We start from the raw sequence: 17900 nt of genomic DNA on the forward strand, positions 1-17900 counted from the left end.
ATATATAAATACCATAAATATTAGATTTTTTTCTACCCTAAGTAGAATATTTAAATATATAATATTCAAGGTCCTTTCCAAATCTATGAATAATCCATCATTTTTATTATGCAATCTATATCCAAAACCATCATTTACCTAGTAAAATTTATCTTTTTAATAATTTGGTAGGACTCAAATATATTAAATGGGCAGAATCAACTTTACTTACTTATTTCCAATCTATTTCACATGTTTATTTGCAAAGATTCTCTCATACTTATTTCTTTTTTTTTAAAGATTTTTATTTTATTTTATTTTATTTTATTTTTTAAAGATTTTATTTATTTGTTTGACAGACAGAGATCACAAGTAGGCAGAGAGAGAGAGAGAGAGAGAGAGGAAGAAGCAGGCTCCCACTGAACAGAGAGCCCGATGTGGGGCTCAATCCCAGGACCCTGGGATCATGACCTGAGCCGACGGCAGAGGCTTTAACCCACTGAGCCACCCAGGCGCCCCCACCTCATACTTATTTCTAACACTAATAGGTGCTTCCATAGGTATTTGTTTCAAAAATTGTAATTTATTAACCATTCTTTGAACTTTTATAGGATAAACTTATGAAATATGCAAGATATAATTCCTGAATATAAGAACTTATTATAGTAGTTATCCTGTGCATAATAAGGTATAATTGTCAATTCTGTATCTATGTATGTGTATGTATGTACATCTGTGTGACAGAGAGGCTTTTTAAGTTAGATTAATTTCAGTTTCCTGGCTTTCTTTGGAAGGGTTAAGTGTTTGATAGGAAACCCATTGCTGCTTTGTTGAAGGGTATGCATAAAACAATTAAAAATATCCCATATTTTGTAGAAAGTGGGTTTTGTTTGTTTGTTTTGGTTTTAGGGTTTAGGTATTCAGATTCTCAAATACTTAACCTGAATTAGGATTCACCTGGCTGAATGATAGGCACCAAAGGGAATTGTTAAAAATGTATGTTTTTGTGCTCCATCCAGATAAATTATGATTTCTTACAGTTGGGATGATTCCCTGTTGGTAAACACTAGTTAGACTGCTGCATAACTCTCCTGCAGACATTGTGTTATGGCTATGACTAATTATTTTGCCAAGTCTGATCCTCTCAACTTGAGGCAGACTCTGGTTAATACCACTGGCTAGTGATGCTCACATAGTATTCTTTCTCTTTTATGTGATTAGACATTTTTCCCCAACTCTAGATAATTATCTTCCAGTGGAAAATTACTATGATGTAGAAAACTGAGAAAGAATATTATAGGAATATTTATGATAAATATTTTTCTAGCAATAATAAAAAATTGGAACTTTATCGTCTTGCATAAAGCACAATAGGGATGCTTCTAAACCTGCACTTCTTGATCATAAGTGCTTCTGAAAAGACAAGGTTGAAGTGTTGGCTGCTGAGACATGTATAGAAAATTTCTAGAAGAAGCAAGACCTTAAAAAAATGGAACTTTGTTTCCCATTTCTACATTTATGATCTGTATATTTATTAATTGATCAAGGTAAATATATATAATTATAATTTTTTATGTTTAAATTCATTTAATTAAGATATAATATATTATTAGTTTCAGAAGTAGAGTTCAGTGATTCTTCAGTCTTATACCCAGGGCTCATTAAATCACATGCCTTCCTTAATGCCCATCACCCGGTTACCCCAGCCCCCTACTTCTTCCCCTCCAGCAACCCTCAGTTTGTTTCCTATGATTAAGAGTCTCTTATAGTTTGTCTTCCTCTCTGATTTCTTCTTGTTTTTACTTTCCCTCACTTCCCCCGTGATCCTGTTTTGTTTCTTAAATTCCACATATGAGTGAGATCATATGGTAATTGTCTTTCTCAGTCTGACTTATTTAACTTAGCGTAATACTCTCTAGTTCCAGCCTCATCATTGCAGATGGTGAGATTTCACTCGTTTTGATGGCCGAGTAGTATTCCATTGTGTGTGTGTGTGTGTGTGTACCACATTGTCTTCATTCGTCAGGGGCTCCTTCCATAGCTTGGCTATTATGAACATTGTTGCAGTAAACATGGGGTGCAGGTGCCACTTCAGATCACCACATTTGTATCTTTGGAATAAATATGTAGTTGGGTTGTAGGGTAGCTCTATTTTCAACTCTCTGAGGACCTCCATACTGTTTTCCAGAGTGGCTGCACAAGCTTGCATTCCCACCAACAGTGTAAGAGGGTTCCCCTTTTTCCACGTCCTCGCCAACATCTGTTGTTTCCCTGACTTACTAATCTTAGCCATTCTGACTGGTGTGAGGTGGTATCTCACTGTGGTTTTGATTTGTATTTCCCTGATGCCTAGTGATGTGGAGCACTTTTTCATGTTTTTATTGGTCACTTGGATGTCTTCTTTGAAAACGTCTGTTCATGTCTTCTGCCCATTTCTTGACTGGATCATTTGTTCTTTGGGTGTTGAGTTTGCTAAGTTCTTTATAGATTTTGGGCACCAGCCCTTTATCTGATAAGACTTTTGCAAATATCTTCTCCCATTCTATTGGTTGTCTTTTACTTTGATGACTGTTTCCTTTGCTGTGCAAAAGCTTTTTATTTTGATGAAGTACTAATAGCTCATTTTTGCCTTTGTTTCCCTTGCTTTTGGAGACAAATTTTCAGTGTTAATGATATAAATAAATGAAAACTATAAAGTATACTGATACTAATTGGAATAAACTATAGCTTATGAGCTAATTATGGACTAGATATTTCTAAAACTTAGATCACTTGAATATCTGGTATATTCCCATTAATTTCACTAACAAAAGTGAAATATTCTTCAAAATAAAAGGATCAAAAGCACTCATATATGCAGTTTTAAAATATTTAAGGAGATGATGGAGTACTTATATTTTGAGATCCATTTATTTTTCAAACTATCAAGATTATTTACTTTTTTTTTTAAGATTTTATTTATTTATTTGATAGAGAGAGACAGTGAGAGAGGGAACACAAGCAGAGGGAGTGGGAGAGGGTGAAGCAGGCTTCCCACCAAGCAAGGAGCCTGATGTGGGGCTCAATCCCAGAGCCCTGGGATCATGACCTGAGCTGAAGGCAGACACTTAATGACTGAGCCATATAGGCGCCCCAAGATTATTTACTCTTAAGTGAATGCCCATGTGCATCAAATTTTAGCTGTCTAAAAAAACAATAAACAATCTTACCCTTGTTTAAAGTTAGTGAAAACAATCTGTATTCAGGTATAGCTGTGGGATTGGAGATAAATGATAAATTCAGTGTTTCATAGGTGAAGTATTAATTAACCCTTATTAATATACTTGGCTTAAAAAGCAGAAGACTAGGGGCGCCTGGGTGGCTCAGTAGGTTAAAAGCCTCTGCCTTCTGCTCAGGTCATGGTCCCAGGGTCCTGGGATGGAGCCCCGCATTGAGCTCTCTGCTCAGTAGGGAGCCTGCTTCCTCCTCTTTCTCTCTCTCTCTCTCTCTCTCTGCCTGCCTCTTTGCCTACTTGTGATTTCTGTCTGTCAAATTAAAAAAAAAAAATTAAAAAAATAAAAGCAGAAGACTAGTGATAGAGTTTTCACTAATTTTCTACAATATGCTCTGGTAAATAAATAGGTTCAAAAATTTAATGCGATATATAACAAAATCTGGGAAGACCTATGTCTATTTTAATCTGCATTCTTGAGATTTGAGTGTAGATGATCCAGTGGAGATAGCCAAAGAATAGAAGAAGAATGCAGATTGAAATGTAATTTTTCTTTTAATTAGAACATTCCAAATCATTGTTGTAATACAATTTCAATTCTATAATCTCCCCAATTCTCCCACTTTCTTCTCAGTACTATCTTCTTCCACCATTAGGCATCCTGACTGGCTTCTTTTCAGTTCCCTTTTTTTATTTATAGCAATTTCCTTGTTCTTCATTTAATTTTAAATTTCTCACTCTGTCTCTTTCTCACACACAGTGCTCATTGCTTCATATTCTATTTTTAGATTAAAGTTGAATGCCTGTTTGTAAAGCTACTACTGGTTACTGTTGTATAGAAAACATACTTTTATTTATCCAGTGTTCATAAGAATAATGAAATAATTTTTGATCTCTCACATGCTAATTATGATACAAATCTGTAAGACTATTTTTAAGTGACTTTTTATTTTTGGCTGTTTATTAATTCTGGAATGTTGAAAGAACTCTTTTTATTTTTTTCTTTTCTTTTAATTTTATTTATTCATTAGACAGAGAGAGACATAGCAAGGGAACACAAGCAGGGGGAGTGGGAGTGGGAGAAGCAGACTGCCCGCAGATCAGGGAGCCAGATGTGGGGCTTGATCCCAGGACCGTGGGATCATGACCTGAGCTGAAGGCAGAGGCTTTAACCCACTGAGCCACCCAGGTGCCCCAAAAGAGCTCTTTCTATATGAGAAGGATTTTTATGCTTTTATAGTATTAGTTCATTGAATCTTGTTTTTGATATTATATTTTAATTTATATGACCAATACACAACATTTGATTTCTGATTTCTTACATTGTTTAAAATTTGTTCCCACCCATTACAAAATTAAAGTCTCTCCTTTGTATCTGCTTTGATTATTTAATGTTCTTTTCCATTTAATAATAGACCCAAGAGATAAAAAATGGATTTAGAATAATATAATATACTTTCTAAAAGATTTATTTATTTGACACACAGAGAGAGATCATAAGTAGGCAGAGAGGCAGGCAGAGAGAGAAGGAGAAGCAAGCTCCCTGCTGAACAGAGAGCCCAATGTGGGGCTCAATCCCAGGACCCTGAGATCATGACCTGAGCTGAAGGCAGAGGCTTAACCCACTGAGTCACCCAGGTGTCCCTAGAATAATATAATGTTAATGAATAATGGAATGACTTTGTGAGAATAGCATGATTATAGACATGAAGGATCCTTACTGAATAGGTACAAACCATCTTTTAAAAATGGAAGCCCCGTTAAAATCTTTTAAAGGTTTAACAACAGCTTCATTTACTTTAAATGAACTTAAATAGTGCATCTCAAACACAATGCATACCCTTAAATAGATTTGGAGTGTGGCATTTCATCTAAGTCTGAAAAAGTAATATGTAAAGACACTTCTATGAGGTATAGAACTATGTGTAGAATTCAAGACCACTCTTGCCTTCCCCAAGAGGTAATTACATGTTATGTATTCTAGCTCTTAAGTAACAAGTAATAAGATGTCATTTTCTAAGTTAATGAGTTAATGTATTTCTGGCTTGAGATAGGTCACTGAATGCTATATATAACTCCTTTTTTTCAGTAGAGAATACATTGTATTCAATAATACATTAATTCAACAAATAATTTATTTTCTAACTATTCCATTTGATTATTAAATATGTTTTTGATACTGTGACATGTAATATATTGAGGAAATAATTGTGAATAAGTTGAAGATGGCCAATAATACCAGACTCTGGTTGCAAGTAACCCAAATACCCTCTGGTTAGTTTAAGCACAGGAAAGTTGCCGGAAAGATAGAATAAGCTCTCAGAATTAACAGAAAGGCTTGGAAAAGACACCTGGGCACTGTTAAGAGCTAAATCAAATACAGAGATTTAAGAACTGGATACAGGATGGGTTTTCTTACTTGAGTAGTCTTCTCTTTATACATCATAAGACTCAGTATTGGGAGGAAACATCTGACTTTATAGCTTAAACCACTAACCATGGGAGGGCATGTCCCTGATGTAGTCTTAACATATCACGTTCAACAGAAGAGACAGTTCCTCAAAATAATATTGGAGTACTTTTCAGAAGGTTGCTGTGAAGAGCTTCACAGCCGGAAAACAGCAAACATTTTGTACACTGGTAAAGCATCTGATTAATGCACAAGTTGATGTCCACTATTTAGAAGAGCTAAAGGAATAGACATTAAAATTTTCCAAGTGAAAAATTTTGACATCCCACTTATGATTACAGAAAGAATGCAGTATAAATTAGAATAAAAAAAAATCTTAGACTCAAATCATGACTTTAAAACTTGTAACAGTTTGATATTGGGCAAATAATTTAACCTCTTCATACTTCTTTTTATTAACGTATAATGTATTCTTTGTCTTACACAATTCACAGCACTCACCATAGCACATACCCTCCCTAATGTCCATCACCCAGCCACCCTATTCCTCCCCCCCACCCAGCAACCCTCAATTTGTTTCCTGAGATTAAGAGTCTCTTATGGTTTGTCTCCCTCCCTGGTCCCATCTTATTTCATTTTTCCCTCCCTTCCCCCCACGGCCCCCTGTCCTGCCTCTCGAATTCCTCATATCACAGAGATCATATGATAATTATCTTTCTCTAATAGACTTATAACCTCTTCAAATTTCTTCAAAGACAAGTATATTAATATGTCTTATCTATCTTAAATGAGTATTAAATTTAACAGTATGTGGGGAAAATATTTTGTTAATCACTGTGCAAACCATAATTGAATCTATTATTTATTTAGAGGTTACATATTGGCCTTTTATTATACACATAAAGAAGTCCTTTTAGAATGCTCTGGATGTTTGCTATCTAAACATTCACTTTTGGAGGCATGGTGAACACAGTGACATCATACAGCTATGGTCTCTGTTTTGTTATTTTTGTGCTCACCTAGTAAATATTTAGATGACATACATATATGTCTTTTCAAAATGCAGAAACTTTAAAAAAAATTCTTATCAAAATATAGAAACTTAAAAAATAATCATTAACTAAACTTTAATTCTTTCATTCCACACTATAGTAATAGGTAATGTGCAGTATAAGGTATCAGAACCTGAATTACATAAATAACATTTTCTGCTCTTAAAATGATCCTAATGCATTTTTGAAATGTTCTTGTTCTCTATTCTTTAAGGATCAGTGAAGTGCAAAGTTCTTCAAGTAAATTTACTCCAAAGAGTTGATTATAGTACTTGGTAACTCTGAGACCTAGATTCAGTAAAAGCTTTCAGGTTTTAGATAATAGAAAGTAAATAGAAATATAATATTTGGGAAAATGTATTAATAGAGTAAAAGAAAAAATAATTTGATTTGATAGAATAAAAGTAGTGACCCTTTTCTAAAAAGTCCTTATAGGAAAATAATTCTATAGAAGTTCTATTTCAGCTTTTTCTTTCCTTACTTTTGTCCTTGGGTCCTTTTGTGCTTTTTTATCCATTGTTATTAAAAGTATTTTTAGAGAATATATAACAAAATATTTTTCCCTTACTATGAGTATCATGTGGTATACAAATAATCTTAAGAATGTATTGTGTACTTTAGAAAAATTTGTAGTATATTATATAGGCAAAATGTGAAAATTAATCAACAAAAATAATAAATACCACAAGAAGCAGTGATTATGTGCTAGTGGAGTTCAAACAAAGATGATTTTTAAGGAAAAAGGAGTGAACACATTATGGAGGAGTCCCCATTTTGGTGGGGATTTGAAATATTTTTAATACTCAGAAACAAAAATAGGAAGAAAGAATGATCTCAGGAAAATGAAACAATATACATAAGGGCCATTGTGTGGTAATGGTAAAATAGGACAAATATTTGGGGATCTGCAGGTAGATCTTTGGAACTGAGCCATTAGTAGATAGCTATCCCACCTCCCTTAACTTTACTTGTGAGTAGTAGTCACAGAGATTGTGTGAGCTGTCCAAGGTCAGTCTCTACAGATGGCAGAGCTGGAAGGCCACCTGTGTATCTAAATTCTAAACTAGCATTAATTTTTCTACACTCTGGATCAAACTTTAAAATTTTTTTTAAGACTTTATTTATTTATTTGACAGATAGAGATCACAAGTAGGCAGAGGAGCAGGCAGAGAGAGAGAAAGGAGGAAGCAGGCTCCCTGCTGAGCAGAGAGCCCAATGTGGGGCTCGATTCCAGAACCCTGAGATCATGACCTGAGCTGAAGGCAGAGGCTTAACCCACTGAGCCACCCAGGTGCCCCTGGATCAAAGTTTAAAGCACAGAAAGATTGGTGGGAAAGCATTCTCACTAATAGTAGTAAAAAACAAGACATTATGTTAAGCGTTAAATTCCATGCAAAGATTTGTCATTTTTACTGATCAGTCAAACAGAACCAACAGAGTATGTGAATAATCAACCACTTTGGCTTTGTGTGTCATTTTTCTAAACATTAAAAATGATTTTTTTCATTTTTTAGTACTATTTGATGTTCCTATTCCTATGTGACCATTTTACTTTCTAAATTTACATATACGTACAAAAACACATGAACCATTTTTTAATTATTTATTGAATCTATCTCTCAGGATAGGATATTTTTTGCTATGCTGCACAAAGACAAAATCTCCTAAGAGTAGCACCACAGACTTTTAACTCTCACTCACAGAAAATATGCTGCAAATCAGTGGGAAGCTCTGAGGCAGCTTTCCCCCCACTTAGTGGATCAGTAGTCGCAGCTGCTTCTATGTATTGTACATCCATTTGTAACTACCAGTGAGGAGGAGGAAAGCAGTGGTCAAGCAAGGACTCTTTTTTTTTTTTTAATTTTATTTATTTATTTGATCTCTGTCTCCTTGGTCAGAGGAAATCTCCAATGGCTTCACCTTACTTCAAGGAGTAAATGTATAGGAGAATAGGAAACAAGTAAGCCATCAAGATCTGTCACCTATATTTTGCTTTAAAATTTTATGGACAGATAATTTAAATCATTCTGCTGACTTTTAATCATCTTGCATTGATGTATGATATTAGTTATCAGGTACCCAGAACATCATAAAAATTTTTTATTTTCCTCTCCAGTTTGTATTTCTCCAGACAGGATTTTTCTACTTCTGTTCGTTTCTGTTTCTCTTAAATCTTTTGAAAGAGATTTTTGTTTGTTTGTTTGTTTGTTTTTTAAAGATTTTATTTATTTATTTATTTGAGAGAGAGCATGCAAGCATGAGTTGGGGGAGGGGTAGAGGGAGAGAGAGAATCCCAAGCAGATGCCACATGCTGAGCATGGAGCCTGATTCGGGTGGGGGAGAGTTCATCTCAGGACCCCAGGATCAAGACCTGAACCAAATCAGGAGTTGGATGCCCAACCGATTGAGCCACCTGGGCGCTCCCACTTTTTTTCTTTTTGAAATAAAAAGGTTTCTTTACAGAGATTTTCGCAATTATATCATTGTACAAAAGTTTACTAATTTCAGTTAATTTCAAGTGGTAAAAAATACAGAGAAATTATTCCTTTAAATTTTAGCCATAAGCATATGGGAGATTCAGGTTTCGAGAAACTCTTAGTATAGATTTTATTATATCTCCTACATGGGCACAGTTTTATTAACAGTCATTTATCATATTTTGCCACAAAACTTCTCTGTAGTTACCAGGAAACCAAGACCATGTTACTTTTATAGTATCTGATAGGAGTTTTATTAGTTTTTGACCTATGCAAGAAAGACATTTTTCACAATCCTTAAAATTAGTTGTTGGTCAGAATACATATCTCCTTCCCCACCACCAATACATTGTGACATATGCTATATTTAACATGGAACAATTTTTCTCCTTTGATATTAAAGCTAACTACCACACAATGGAAAATGCAAATGTTCATCGTACCCAACTTTCCAAGAAACTTTTATTCCCACAAAGAACAATGCAGATTTTCAGAAGAGGTTCACCTATAACCCAGGAAAACTTAAAATTGTGGAAATTCAGAATTAAATTACTTTGAATTAAAAGTGGTGTTTTTTCCTCTACTATATCAACTCTTCTTCCTTGCTTTCAGTCCATTCTAATCTTTTTCCCCTGTTAAATTCCAACTATATATTTTTTCCTATAACTTATTTCAAAGTGATATCCATATAAACGATGATTTTTCACTTTTAACTTAAAAGTTATTTTCACCAAAGTGATTCAAGTAATGTATTTGCTCACTAAATTTTGAAAATTGTGGGCATAGATTATTTAAAAATGTGTAAATTAGTATGCCTTGCTTTTCAAAAATGAAAATGAAATGAAAGCCATGGTAATATCTTTACCAAAATATCACTTCATGCTGGAAAAATTTGTGATTTCTCTTTTGTACTATTTCAAATGACCAGTGTCTTTGATTTCAGAAGGAAACAGTATTAAAAGAAACAGGTTATTCTTCATGACACTAAATACCCATTTAGATTACTAGCTGTGCATAACTTCCAACTATTAACTGTATGAGCTAATTTGTACCTTCCATTGCAGTCTTGAAGGATGTTACAGAATAAATAATTCTTTCCACAGTAACTTAGAAATCTAACACTTATAGTTCCACTTCCATCAATTTCTCATTGTACTAAACTTTAGAAAAGATTTCCCTACCAGATATTTAAAAGATAGGAATTTTTCTTCTTAAAATTAACATTCCATTCCTTTCTACCAGCAGTGTTTCTATGCGAACAGATGTCAGATGTCATTTGGAACTTACTCCACTCCATCCTGCATAAATTAAATTCCTTGCTTCTTCTTGTACATTAACTGGGAATTTATCAAGAAGAGATAGAGGTAAAATGTTTATGGCCAGATTAAATGTGTTTAATTATATCTGTTTTATCCCCTCAAATATCTTATCTTTTTAATATATAGGCCAACCAGGCATTTCTGTGGGCCTTACACATTTTTGCATATATGTGTGTGCACATCTGTGTGTCTATGTGTGTTGTGAGGGATTGATTAGGAATCAACTGACCAAGTGATTTGAAAATGTTCTAAGAGATTAAAGTAAATCTGTCTATCAAAAGAAATGCTGCCTCTGTATATTTTATTTTATTTATTTATTTATTTTTAAATATTTTATTTATTTATTTGACACAGAGAGAGAGATCACAAGTAGGCAGAGAGACAGACAGAGAGAGGGGGGAAACAGGCTCCCCACCGAGCAGAGAGCCTGATGTGGGGCTCGATCCCAGGACCCTGGGATCATGCCCTGAGCCAAAGGCAGAGGCTTTAACCCACTGAGCCACCCAGGCGCCCCGCTGCCTCTGTATATTTTAAAGGTTTTGATATACTTATGTGACTTCATAGATATAAGGAACTTTTAAGCTTCCAACCTTAAGATTTCTTTTAAATCCTAATCTCTTCAGTGAGATTAAGTTTTCTGAGAATTGAGTCTGAGATAGTAGCATTTATATTGTAGTGGGGGAGATGCCTAGACAATCAGAGGAAAAAAATGGGATATTAGAAAGTTTAATAATAACTCACAAAAGAAATATTTCTATTTACAATTTTATGCCTACAGTTGTATATCATGTGTACCTCTCCAGAGTACTATTGTATTAACCAGAATTTTCTTTTGCTTATACTTCCATGAATCTATTTCATAAATATAACTGTGGCCCAAAATGACTTACGTGTTGAAGACTCTCCTGTCTATCTCTCATACTATCCTGTTTTTAGTGAAAAAAAAAAAAAAAAAAAAGAAAGAAAAGAAAAAAGAATGCCCAGATAAGTGGACCAGCACAGTTCAAACCCAATGGTCCACTGTTTATCTCAAGCTGTATTATTATCTAGGTCATTAGTTTTCAGTGGTTTCCTTTCAATATGTCTGGTTTATTTCATTTGTTTTATTTTGTTTATTTTTTTATGTTTGGACTTCATTGCATTTCTTTAGTTTGTATGATATTGTCTTTCAGAATAAGGGACTTTTTCACCTATTATTTTTTTCAATTTTTTGTTTTTGAACTGAATTCTTTGTCTTCTTTTTCTGGGATGTTTATGGCACAAATGCTAATACTTTGTTATTATCCCATAAGTCTCTGAGGCTCCATACTTTTTTTTTTTTCATTGTTTTTTTTCTCCTTATTCAAAAGGATACTTTCTGCTGATCCGTCTTTTCTCTGTCGTCCTCATTCTGAATTGAGTTTACCCAGTGAAATTTTTATTTCAGTTATTTCATTTTTTCAGTTGTAAAATTTCCATTTGGTTCGTCTCTTTTATTTCCTTGCAGAGACCATTTGTCCATTCATTTCAATAGAGTTCTCTATTACTGGAGCATTTTTTTTTTAAAGATTTTATTTATTTATTTGACAGAGAGATCACAAGCAGGCAGAGAGGCAGGCAGAGAGAGAGGAGGAAGCAGGCTCCCTGCTGAGCAGAGAGCCCGATGCGGGGCTCCATCCCAGTACTCTGAGATCATGACCCAAGCCTAAGGCAGCAGCTTAACCCACTGAGTCACCCAGGCGCCCCTACTGGAGCATTTTTTGATGTCTACTTTAAAGTCGTTGTCAGATCAATTCAACCTATCAATATTATCTTCTGTTGATTGGATTTTCCCAGGTGAGTTGAGGTTTTTGTTTTGTTTTGTTTTTGATTTTCCCTGTGTTGAATAATTGTAGACAGAGTGATGGCCACTTAAATATCATTGGGATAGTGGATCTTTGTTAAATCCTGTTGAGAATATTGTTTTGTTGTTGTTTTAGCAAGCAGTTGATCTGGTTAGGTCTACCCAACTGGCCTTCTGTAGGTTATTCAAAGGTTCTGTTGTACTACTAAGATGTGTCTTGAGTGTGTACCAGCAGTAGACAATCTGGGATATGAGTGGTGTTCTGTTTGTTAGTCAAATTCTTTTATTTGGTATGCTGAATAGGATCAGACCCATATCGTGCAGCTTAGACGTAAGTCCAGGTGTTTATTAAAAATTTGATGATGTCATTTTACTGACCTCCCTCTCTGTCACCTCTCTTGTGTGTTCTCGTTCCCTGGAATCCCCTTTTTCATTCCTTTTGTCTAAAATCTGGGATGTAGTTACAGTATTCTATATTTTAGTGATTGAATATCTGGGATCAAGCAGCAAAAAGGGCAGAGAAGGGGAAAGAGGAGGGGCAGTAAGTAGATGGTCCACCCTGTTGGAATCACAGCTTTAGCAAATAGAAAGTTCTGCTTTCTCAGAGAACTCACTAGCACAGTTAGCGTTACCATCAGCTGCTACCACCCCATAGAATTCTTAGGGGTGCACAGATTAAGGAAAAAAAGGGAAAAAAGTGGGGATAAGGGTTTCAGTATTTTATCTGATCATTAGGTATCTTCTTTCCTACTCTAAGTCAGGTATCTTCTGTAGCTCTCACTGGCTTCACCCCAGTGGTCCAACACTTGAACATCTCCCATGCGGACTTCCTCGTGATTCTCCTAAGGGGTCTCTCCTCTAACAATACAAATAATTAAATCACTATATCATGAATGATGCCATTCGGTTATCAACTCTTTTGCTATAGTAGCCAGTTCAGCTTGATTATTATTGGTATAATAAATGCTTTTTTAAAATTTTTAAGTTTAACATTTTTTTTCTTTAATAAATTCTTTTAATGTGGGCTCTCAGTGGTCTAACCCTTTATTTCCAATCCAGTCAAAGCAATCACACCATGAGTATTTTGTTTGTTTCTTTGTTTCTTGCTTTCTTTCTTTTTTTTTTTTAAAGACTTTTATTTATTTATTTGACAGAGAGAGAGATCACAAGTAGGCAGAGAGGCAGGCAGAGAGAGAGGAGGAAGCAGGCTCCCCGCTGAGCAGAGAGCCCGATGCGGGACTCGATCCCAGGAGTCTGGGATCATGACCCGAGCCGAAGGCAGAGGCTTTAACCCACTGAGCCACCCAGGTGCCCCTGTTTCTTTGTTTCTTTGTTTTTTGCTGCCCTGGGTATTTATCACCCTAATTTCTGGTGTTCTTATAGATGGCTGGGAGATATGATTTATAGGGGAATATGATTTCTGTTGTTTTTTTTTTTTCCCTACATTGTTTTCCTCTCTTTTATCCTAGATGAAATATCTCCTATAGGATTTTACTGCTGTTTTAATGAACCGAGTATTACTGTGTTACATAGGGTAACCTGAAACGCAACCAGAGGCTCCAATCATGTCAGGCTTGTACACATTGCTGATATTCAGCCATCCCCATGTGTTCTGTCATCTCACTGTGGGACCGTATGACACATGTCATTTCTCCTGCATTGAAATGTCTCTCAACAAGCTAAATTCTGTGCACCCCCCACTTCCCCTCCCTGACAGTCTGCTAGAATGTTTGATGATTTATTATCATTATTACTGCATTTATCGTGCATCAATAAGCAAGTTGTAGGAAAGAGATATAGATTAATTCACTAAAAAAAACATTGATACATTCTCAGTGAAATTGCCTATTATTCAAATGTTAATGCAGTATTTATGGCAATCACAACAAAGTAAAATATCTCTGGCTTAATAATAGTAGACCATTTAACTTCATAAATGTCTGAGATCTCTCTGGGGAGTGTTCAAATTGAGCTGCCAAAGCCACCTGGAGGGGAAAAAAAAATCTGAGTGTCTTTCTTCTTCTTCTTCTTCTTCTTCTTTTTTTTTTTTTTTTTTTTTTAACAGAGTACATCATTAGGGAAATTGTAAGCAATCAAGAATCACAAATGTATGTTTTTTAATATTTTATATAGATTTTATAATACATGTAAACTTTTTCTTTTTCCAAAATAAGCATGATCAATAAGATCTCTCAAACTAATATTGTTATAAAACATAAAAATAACATTGGTAACTTGTTATTCTGGTATTATTTTAGAATTCTTTTTAATGTAGAAAATATTAGTGACTGGGTAGCTATAAAGAAAAATAGGTATAGACCTGGTAGAAAAGAAAAATAATTTTTAGACAAAATTAGAGATTAACAAGAGGAAATGTATTCTAATCTCCATTTCTTCTAGGGGTTACATAGGTGCTATTGTGTCTGATAATTAGGTTAAAACACATAATGAGTTTATTGAATGCGGATGTATTTTCTCCCATAGTTCATCCTTTAAAGAATTTTTAAGTGTTCATCATTTACTATATAATATTCTCTGTACTGGAAATGCAATAGGAGATGATAATATAGTTATAGTTCTGCTAGAGGTCATACTCTACTAGAGGAGACAAACAGTAATCAAAACAACAAATAGATCACAAATTAGGGATCAAAAGGTGCTGCTGAGAAAACAAAGCAAGAAAGGGGGATTGAGTATGGGTGTCCTATATGAAGGCATCTTGGATAAGTTGCCACTAAGAAGACAGCTGAAGGAAGTGAGAAAATAGGTATCTGAAGAAAGAGACAGACACAGAAAGCACAGGTTCTAAAGCAGGTAAGCATTTGGCATATTCAAGAACAAGCAAAGAAGATTGTATGGCTGGACATAAGTGATCAGGAGAGAGAAGGTGGTAGGAAAGCAGGTTAGAGAGGTTGGGGGAACTCTGTGGCCTAACAGAGTGCCAAGTACTTTGGCCTTTACTATGAAGTGAGAAGCAATTTTGAGATGCTCTGATTTCTACTTTAAAAGACTATGTATCTCCAGTTAAATGAATAAATGACCACAGGTAGGCCACAGCACAAACTAAGACATGTACATTCCAAGTTTCCTGAGGCTGGAGCAAAGGAGACTGGACACTATTCTTTAAATGTAGTAGAGGGTCACCTGCGTGGCTCAATCAGTTAAGTGTCCAATCTTAATTTCAGCTCAGGTTGTGATCTCAGGGTCACGTGCTGGAGCATGGAGCTTGCTTAAGATTCTCTCTTCCTCGTTCTCTGCTCCTCCTTCCACTCTCTTAAAAAAAAAAAAAAAGTAAGTGTAATAGACTTTGAGGTATTCTCTGATGATTATTAAATTAGAAATAAGGAACATGGGAAATGTCCCTTTTTACTTCCAACTCACCATCACAGAAGGTAAGGTTATGTGCATGGGAGGAGATAAAATATTCTGAGTTTCTGTAATTGCTTAGTTTTGATGTTAACATGGTGGGGGTGAGGAGAAGGACAATAGTTTGACCTCCTTGTTTAAATTTTCTCATCCGTAAAGTGGGAGTAGTACTACTGTCTGATGCTAATATATGCTATTAATGCTCTGTGATTTATTGTTGTTATTGTTACTATTTATCTTGCTGATGAAATCAGATTTTTAAGCTCATATTCTAAGAGCTAGATGCCAAATTATGATATACAAGATAACATAATTAATTTCCCCTATGGAACCTTTTAGAAATAATATATTGTTCTTTACTCTTATGACCATATACTTCCACATTGCAAAGCTTATTTTCAAGTGTGCTCTCAATTATTTGATTAAAATCATTAAAGCCACCTTTATCACACACCAAGGAGATTTGATGTTGGAAATTTAAATTAGAATTTAGGAACATAGTAATTATTTAAATATGAGACAATATCAAAAACATTAATATGGTTAGATCACTTTTAATAATAACAATAAAATTAGGCACTGTGAGTCAAAACCTTGAGAACTAGTTTAAACAAACAGATGCTGCTGCTGCTATTAGATGCTGATGAAGGTATAAGTCTCATCATTCACACAATACTCTAGGCACTACAGTATGGAGGCATGAAAAGCCAAAGCCTGAATAATAGCATGTATATCAATTGTTTTTCTGTCATATAGAAAATATTTTTCATTGATTCTATGAAATGACCTATAATCTAATGATCCAGGACCATTAACAGGTTCTGGTCATAGATACTAGATTTCAAATCTTAAATTAACAATCAAAATAAACTTAGTAAACTTTTCTACACTGTTTGTCCAATAAATAGCCATTTGGAGTTTGGTAGTTAAATCTAGTGAGAGTTTTCAGATGCTTAGGATAAAAATAAAATTGATGTTTAAGAATTGATGCTGGAGCACCTATGTGGCTCAGTTGGTTAAGTGTCTGCCTTCTGTTCAGGTTATGATCCTGGGGTATTGGGATTAAGCCCCACTTTAGGCTCCCTGCAGAGGGAAGTCCGCTTCTCCCTCTCCCACTGCCGCTCCTACTACTAATGCTCTCTCTCTTGCTCACTCTCTGTCTCTCTCTCAAATAAATGAAATCTTAAAAAAAAAAAAAAAAGAATTGATGCCATTTTAGCTGCTTTTGTCTTTTTAAAAATACTTTTTAAAAAATTGACATAACATGGATATATTTCAAAATAGGGAAAAAAAAGTCATTCGAATCCAAGTTACAACATTTTAGGGTTTTTTTTGTTTTTCTTTTGTTTTTTTTGTAATGGTTACCAGAAGCACTAGTAAACATATGGATTGAATATTCCATTTGAATTTAAAATGTTACAACTTCTAAATATTACAAGGAACATCGTTTGTAAGTACTCATCATTTAAGGACTTGGTTCTGAGGCTTTAAGAAAGGCAGACAGCAGTCATTCCTAATGCATTTTCAGTAAAGAACATTTTCCTTTTTAAAATCTGGAGAGCCTATGGCTTGGCTTATTTATTTGCCGCATCTGCAGCTTAGTCACAGGCTTCAGTTGTAAGAATAACAAATCGGCTATGGAATACTTATTTTAAAGTATAAAATTACCCTGTGAACTATTTGCCTGTTTTCACATTATCACATTATATTTTCTCCAGTGAGACCTGGGATTGAGAGGATAATTCCTGAAATAGTGGAGATTTTTAGTTCTCTTCTTTTCACAATTTATTCTAGCCTTTTGATTTAGCTGTATGGTTATAACATTAAAAATGTATTTGAAAATATGCTTGTCACAGGATACGAAATAATCTTTTTTTTTTTTTTTTTGAAGACGGCCTGGAAGCACATTATATACCTTGCCATTGTTCTTTGATATTTTGAAAGGTGTTGTTGTTGTTGTTGTTGTTGTTGTTTTAGTTTTTGTTTGTTTTGAGAGGGGGTGGGTCAGGAAGGGACAGAGGGAGAGGGAGACAGGATCCTAAGCAGGCTCCAGGCTTTAGCTGGAGCTGACACAAGGCTCAGTCCCAGGACCCTGAGATGGTGACCTGAGCTGAAATCAATAGTCAGTGCTTAACCACCTGAGCCATGAGGCTCCCCAATATTTTAAATGTTTTGATTCAGAAATGTGTGTTTGTGCACATGGTGGGAGGTGGGGAGCCATCTCCAATATGAATGTCAGGAGATCCTAGTAAGATATACTATGT

General features: G+C 34.9%; 1 protein-coding gene across 1 annotated transcript in view; it reads left to right on the forward strand.

Moving 5' to 3' along the window:
• Positions 1-17900, forward strand: part of EYS (eyes shut homolog) — a 1652140-nt gene that overhangs the window by 169961 nt on the left and 1464279 nt on the right. The window contains 1 exon segment of the mRNA XM_032864581.1: positions 16213-16221. Coding sequence (XP_032720472.1) covers positions 16213-16221 — 9 coding nt within the window.

The sequence above is a fragment of the Lontra canadensis genome, unplaced genomic scaffold (genome assembly GCF_010015895.1).
Source record: "Lontra canadensis isolate GAN:19392208 unplaced genomic scaffold, GSC_riverotter_1.0 scaffold27, whole genome shotgun sequence".
Lineage (NCBI taxonomy): Eukaryota > Metazoa > Chordata > Mammalia > Carnivora > Mustelidae > Lontra > Lontra canadensis.